The sequence below is a fragment of the Lytechinus pictus genome, chromosome 15 (assembly GCF_037042905.1).
Source record: "Lytechinus pictus isolate F3 Inbred chromosome 15, Lp3.0, whole genome shotgun sequence".
NCBI classification, from domain to species: Eukaryota; Metazoa; Echinodermata; class Echinoidea; order Temnopleuroida; family Toxopneustidae; genus Lytechinus; species Lytechinus pictus.
The window spans coordinates 13089242-13096343 of NC_087259.1; the positions used below are offsets into that span (position 1 = coordinate 13089242).

Genomic DNA, 7102 nt, shown 5'->3' on the forward strand with positions numbered 1-7102 from the left:
TTCTTGGGTCCACAACACACGACTTCTATGGCTTGAATTTTCTGTGCGCGGCGGCATGTAATGAACCCTTGGGTGGATCTCGACTAGACTTCTAGAGTACATAGACAGACTCTAGTCTATTAAAAGACTATAATATTAACAACATAATAAATTACAAACAAATAAAATTCATTTTTAGACCTAGATCTACTTACATGTAGATCTAGAACCTAGCTAACATTAACGTTAAATCAGTTTTTATACAGTTTCATGAGATATCACTATCAGTATCAGTTTATCACATCATTTTGTAAGAAAAATTTTGTTTACTTTGGACAAATTAAGAATAATATATGTTCGCAGGTAATTTATTTGTATTTCACATGGCACATCATAATAAATGGACGACACGAAAGACGGTTCTTGCAAATTAAGACCCTTTCATGCAATCGGCCCCAGAATCTGAGAAAGTCACAGCAGCCGAGCAGGAAAATGTAGGCTTGTTGAATGGGTAATGGGTTGGGTTTCTTGACATTAGAATGAATTAAACGAAAGGGACTATATTGCACAAACCCTGGTCATTGCTTCACAATTACTTTTGCTTCAAGGAATAACTTTCTTTTTTTGAATAGATTTTAAAATGAAATAAATTTTTGGAAATTTGATTTGTCTATAGGCCTACGTACATGTATAGTCTAGGCTTGCATTTTAAGATAATTTTTTATTCCAAGCTAAAGACTTGATTGTGAACTACATGTATCATTGTCAAGATTAAAGATGTTCAATATGTTTTTTGTTTTTTTTTGCATAGGGTGCCTGGGCTGAGAGGGTAGGATCAAACCGAGCCCTTGACTGTGGCTGTGGCATCGGACGGATCACCAAGCATCTACTGTTACCGCTCTTCCAGCAAGTGGATATGGTAGAACAGACACAGAAGTTTTTAGACGAGGCGGATCAGTTCATCGGAGAAGGAGCCAGTCGGGTGGGACAGAAGATATGCTCCGGTCTCCAGAACTTCAAGCCTCGTTTGGAGCACTACGACGTGATCTGGTGCCAGTGGGTCCTGGGTCACCTCACGGATGAACACTTGGTGGATTTCCTGAAGAGAGCGAAAACAGGACTCGCAGAAAATGGAATCATCTGCGTCAAGGAGAATATTGCCAAGTCTGGGGTGGTGTTTGACGACCAGGACAGCAGTGTAACAAGGTCCAAAGCACAATTGAAGAAGATCTTTGCGCTGGCAGGGCTGACCATTTTGAAGGAAGCTGACCAGAAACGTTTTCCGTTGGGTTTGTTCGCTGTGAGGATGTATGCCTTGAGATGATTGGTGAATATTCCTTTTTATATCTATAGACCAACTTAACAAGACTCATTAACAAGAAAACATTTGTATATTTTTTTGTACAGTACCATGAAAGTTTTTTTTGTTGTGTTGATTAACCTCAAACAAAAGAGTGAAGGTTTGAAACCTGACTTGACATAACCACATTATACATATCCAGTTGTAACTGGTAATGGTTGTGGTCATGGTACCAACAGGTCTTTTTTATGAGGATAACTACAAACTTTTTTTCATGGAATCTATTTGTCAAGTTTGTCATTCCTGGAAGTAATATCTGTGCAGGTAAGGTTTTGGGGTGCATACATGTATATATGTTATGAAACGACATCAAGATAGGTAATTGTACAACCCACCAAGATAACAGTTGAAACCTGTGACGTGCTCACAGTGATTCAACAAGTATTTGTGTACTGTTTCTGCCGTCCATGCTTCTATAGCTCACACATGTGTAATCCTATTTGACATTTAAAAAAAAAATATATATATATTTTCCGAGCAGAATGTAATTTTGAGCTATCAAGTTGCACCTCTACTATTTATCCCAGCATTTTCATTTGGTTTTACTTCCACTGCATGTTACATCACTTTATATTTTAATTCTTTTTTAAACACTTTCCTTTATTTAAGCTTCATCTTTTCATACTTCTATGATTGTTTTAAAATGATAATGAATATTCCACTTTAATATTGCACTTGATAAATCAGAAAATTGTCTGTTATCACTCTACAAATATATGCATGTAATACCAGGGTCATCACATCCCAGCTTGCCTGCACAGAATGCATTTTGTCCACTCCCTGGGGAGCATTCCAACAAGAGTTTCCAAAATCAATCCAGGCATACTACTCTATTGGCTTCTGCATTTCATTGGATACCTGGGTTGAGAGTGGCAATATGTGAATTGACGATTGCTAAGGATTTGAATACATGGCCCTTTGTTTATAAAGCTAAAGTAAAAAAACCATTACATGTACACGTGTACATCAAGAAGCTCCTCAGATCCTTTGGAATTTTTATATTAAAAGGAAAGGAATTCTACACTTTAAAAATGTCATTACTACTTTTATACTAATTTTTAATGCCAAAGCTAAATCTAAAGTATTGTTTCAAAAATATATTTTGAAAATTATATGATTATGATATGATGATAGGATATGTTTATTATTAATGTTGTAAAAAAAAATCACATTTTGTTTCAATTTACAGTAATTTTTATGAATATGGTATTGGATGTTTTGTAGATTTAGGATAAATGATGAACTGTTCATGTACATTTTCATGTACATGAAGTGTTGTCTCCATTTATGGAGCTGTGACTTGCTATTCATGGAGATAACTTTGTAAGTGACCTACTACTCTACCTTCATTTGAGCTATGTGGGGGGGGGGGTTGATAGAGAAAGACACGGGGACATGATTGTGCAATCATATCTGCACTAACTTCACCTTTACAACACCCCCCCCCCCCCTTCTTCAACAAGATTTACCATAATGGTATTTAGAGGTTTACCGTAATGGTATTATTATAAAGAAAATTACCCTAATGATATTTGGAAATATAAGAGAATACCGTAATGTCATTATGGAGCTACATGTATTCTGCTATCATGGATACCAATCAAAACCTTATTTCCTCTTTTTTTTTTTCTTTTTGTGCACAACTATTTACTAATAATGTGTAAAGCATTTCCATATTGAATGCAGAATAAAAGAGCATCTATAAGTGCCATGGCCGGGGATCGAAACACAGACTTTCCATGAATAGCCAGGCGCCTTGACCACTCAAACCCCCGACTTTCATAGCCAGGCGCCTTAGACCACTCTGCCACAGCACCCTGATTTTGATTGGTTGCTTTGCCCTACATTTAAAGGCTAATTACCATATTATAAAGAAAATTACCCTTATGATATTTGAAAATATAAGAGAGTACCGTAATGTCATTATGGAGCTACGTATGTATTCTGCTATCATGGATACCAATCAAAACCTTATTTCCTCTTTTTTTTTTCTTTTTGTGCACAACTATTTACTAATAATGTGTAAAGCATTTCCATATTGAATGCAGAATAAAAGAGCATCTATAAGTGCCATGGCCGGGGATTGAAACACAGGCTTTCCATGAATAGCCAGGCGCCTTAATAGACCACTCAAACCCCGGACTTTCATAGCCAGGCGCCTTAGACTACTCTGCCACGGCACCCTGATTTTGACTGGTTGCTTTGCCCTACATTTAAAGGCTAATTACCATATTTTTCAGGTTACCTTCATCAGTATTCCCTTATTCCCTGGTGAACATTTCTTGCATGCTAAATAATCACCAATGAACATTTGCTGGTGAAATTCACTTACCTCAAGAAAGGATCACCAGATTCACTCGTAGGAACAGCTTTATGAAATGCCCCCCCTGGTCTAGCAAGGGTGTTATGATGTACGTACTTATCGTCTTTACCAATAGTATTTTTTATACGAATGGGCCCAGAAATTTGAATACTTGATTAAATGACAATTTACATGTACATGTTTTCCTTTATGCTTCCATCCATTCTTAACAAGAAATCTATTTAGTTCCTTTTGATTGCATCTTCAGAAAAGACTAGTTCATTTTAATGTTCTTTGATTTGAACATAAGGAAACAGTATCCATGTATTAAAATGAATTATTATTTGTAAAGAAAGTCAGTCTATATTTTGTTGCTGAGTAGTTCAGGTAAATGTATTTCTGATAATCCTCTATGAGGGTTTCAGTTCAGATTTTCATGAGCAACCTTTTGTAAAATATTTGAAGTTGAAAAAAAAATTACATTACATATTGAAAGCAGCTTAAACTGTTTTTCAATCGGGGGGGGGGGGTAGAAATTTCCTGTATTTTATAACTTAAGATTAATGTGTATTACAAAGAAATTAACTGAGTAAGGCTGCTACAAATCATATCTGATCAAGTGTAGTCATTGTTTAAATTTTTTTTAATGGGCAAAATTTTTATTGCCAAAGTTTTTCTCAGTGTACTGTGTAAACCGAGAACTGATTTACCGCCCTCCCCTTCTGACAAAACTAACAGTATTAGATTTATACTACCAGTCTTGTACATGTAGCGTGCTTTATCAATTGGTGTGCAAACTGCAAATTTTTATTTTGCTTGATTTATCATACTTATTTGAGAATGTGGCATTATTTTTTGAAATCTTTCTTGTAATAACCTGTTCAAGAAGGTAATCAAAAATATAAATGAACATTTATTATTCAGTTCCAACAAAACACAGGCTTTATTATTCAAATTGCTCAGTTTTATATTTTAACATATATGTATGTATGGTGGTTATCAATTATCCACTCTAAAAGGATTTGTTTACATTGATCCTTTCTCACTTCTTTTTCTAATTATGTGACTTTAAATGTATATTTTATGTACTTATTTTGTTTGGAATCACTGTGTTGCATCTTCTTGAATTATATAGCAAATGTTATGAAGTTAGCTCTACTTGTAACTAGTAGAATAAATATTTTTAGATCGAGATCATGTATGGGGTTTTCTTTAATATTGTTTTATTCTGATTTTATGGTTCTGGGGACTGGGGAGGGGGGTGTTTTAGAGTCATGCTTAAATACTGACATGCACACGATGTGAATTATGAAACATGCAATATTATTGATTAATGTGCATTAGTGTGCATGTCCTCTTACTTAGTATGATTTGGCCAATGTGGTGATGCCTCTTGTACTGCACGAAACTGGGGATATACATGTACATGTAAGTGCGACTCTAATGGGGTTTTGCTAGAAACTTGTAATTGATCGCAAATCAATTTTAGGTCTCAAGATCTATTGAAAGTCATTCATTCTAATGCAAATTCAGAATTGATAGTCTGTTTCTTGCATCAACATGTATATATTAATTTGCTTTAGTTGAAATTGATCTATCACTTGTAAATTTGCAATTGATTGCAAATATTTTCTTGCAACACCCCTTTAGTCACACTTAAATCTTTTTGAAACGCCCCCCTGGTGGGTGTTTCATAAAGCTGTTCGTAAGTTAAGAGCGACTTTAAGAACGACTGGTGATCCTTACATGGTAAATGGTATATTCATTGGCGATGGTTTAGCGCGTAAGAAAGGTTCACCAGTCATTCTTAAAGTCGCTCTGAACTTACAAACAGCTTTATGAAACGGCCCCGTGGTCTGCTGTTACACATAGTAGTGATGCATTTTATAGCATTGACATATATGGGAAGTGATTTTAGCAGATAGGATACAATGTATACTTCTACGATCAAAGCATCTCAGAAGAGAGATACTGGCAAAAAAGTGACCCACCACTCTCAACCTCTTCCTACTTACTTGTCTGTGCTCATTGGCATTCCTTTTTGTATTTCTATATGAAGACCAGGGTCCCGTCTTACAAAGAGTGGCGATTGATCCGATCACCCACAACTAAATGTAAATCCATAAATGTCATAATTTTTCATAGGTAGAAAAACGTGCACTACATGTATGTTCTTTTGTAAACATCGAGGAGCACATTGAATTGTCAAGACAACAATGAACGTATGAATACATCATATCTAGAAAACATTTTGAGAATGCATGTGTATTTTATATGTGGTGTAGCTGGCTTTCCATAGTTGTGGTTGATCGGATCATTCACAACGCTTTGTAAGACGGGGCCCTGTTCTATCCAGCAGCTGAACTTTACACTTTACTGAAGTTAGTTTGCATTTTCAATATGAAAAATGAATTATATTCATGGTTATTTTAGAAGTGCAGAATGAGTACATTACTTTCAAGTAAACATGTACTTCATGTCAATTTTAAACATGGCAATGAAGACTTTCAAGAATTTTCTCTCTTTTTTTCTCTTTTATCACTGCTGCCATGATATTAATCTATAAATCATAAATTTGAGGCACTTATTTTGTAACTTCTCTCTAACCCTGTCTCTGATTTAAAATTGTTATGTTGTGTATTTGTTTCTTGCATGTTAAATGATTTATCTGTCATTACAGTTATGTAATTAATGTTTAATAAGAAATTCAAACTGTACTTATTCCAATAATATTAATAATTATTGATTATCAAATCAATTTCTCAGAGGCTTTGAAAATTTGATAGTGCATTGTCTCCTGTGTTTGTAAATTAAGAAGGAATGTCATCATTTGTATGGTGATGATGATCGTTATTATGGTTATGATCAGATGATGATGATGATAACGATGGTGATGATGGTGATGATGATGGTAATGATGATGATAGTGATGATGATCATGATCATGATGATGGTGGTGATGATGATTATGGTGATGATATTGATGATAGTGATTATGATGGTGATTGTGATCATTGGCTTCAATAATGGTGATGAAAATGATGAGGATAAATACATATTGATATGATGGTGGTGGTGGTGAAAATACTATGATGGCGATGTGGTGGTGGTGCTGCTGCTGAGAGTGCCCTTAGATGACCTAAAAGAAACAAAATTTACCAGACAACAAAATCTTCAATGAAAGATCGGTATGTTGTATTAAACACTGGCTGCTTTAACCTACAAAGTCTGTTTTATCTGATAGATACCATAGTAGCATTCAAAGACGTGCCTCTCAGCCAATCAAAATCAAGGAAAGTTTCAGACAAAATACTGTTGTAACGCCCTCCTACACTGGAACAAGGCTCAGCACATTGTTGAAAGAGCGACCTCTACCGTCATTTGTTTTAAATCGCTCTCTTGTTTCGGCGGTGTGATGTATCACCAAAAAACGTAAATTGTGGAAATAAGGATATCTCCTA

At 35.2% G+C, this 7102-nt stretch overlaps 1 protein-coding gene across 1 annotated transcript; it reads left to right on the forward strand.

The window, feature by feature from the left end:
- The first annotated feature begins 794 nt into the window (after positions 1–794).
- Positions 795–5890, forward strand: LOC129277780 (N-terminal Xaa-Pro-Lys N-methyltransferase 1-like). Its single transcript, XM_064110395.1, has one exon. It carries the CDS (start codon positions 896–898, stop codon positions 1301–1303), a length of 408 nt encoding a protein of 135 aa, XP_063966465.1. The 5' UTR covers positions 795–895; the 3' UTR covers positions 1304–5890.
- The last annotated feature ends 1212 nt before the right edge of the window (positions 5891–7102 follow it).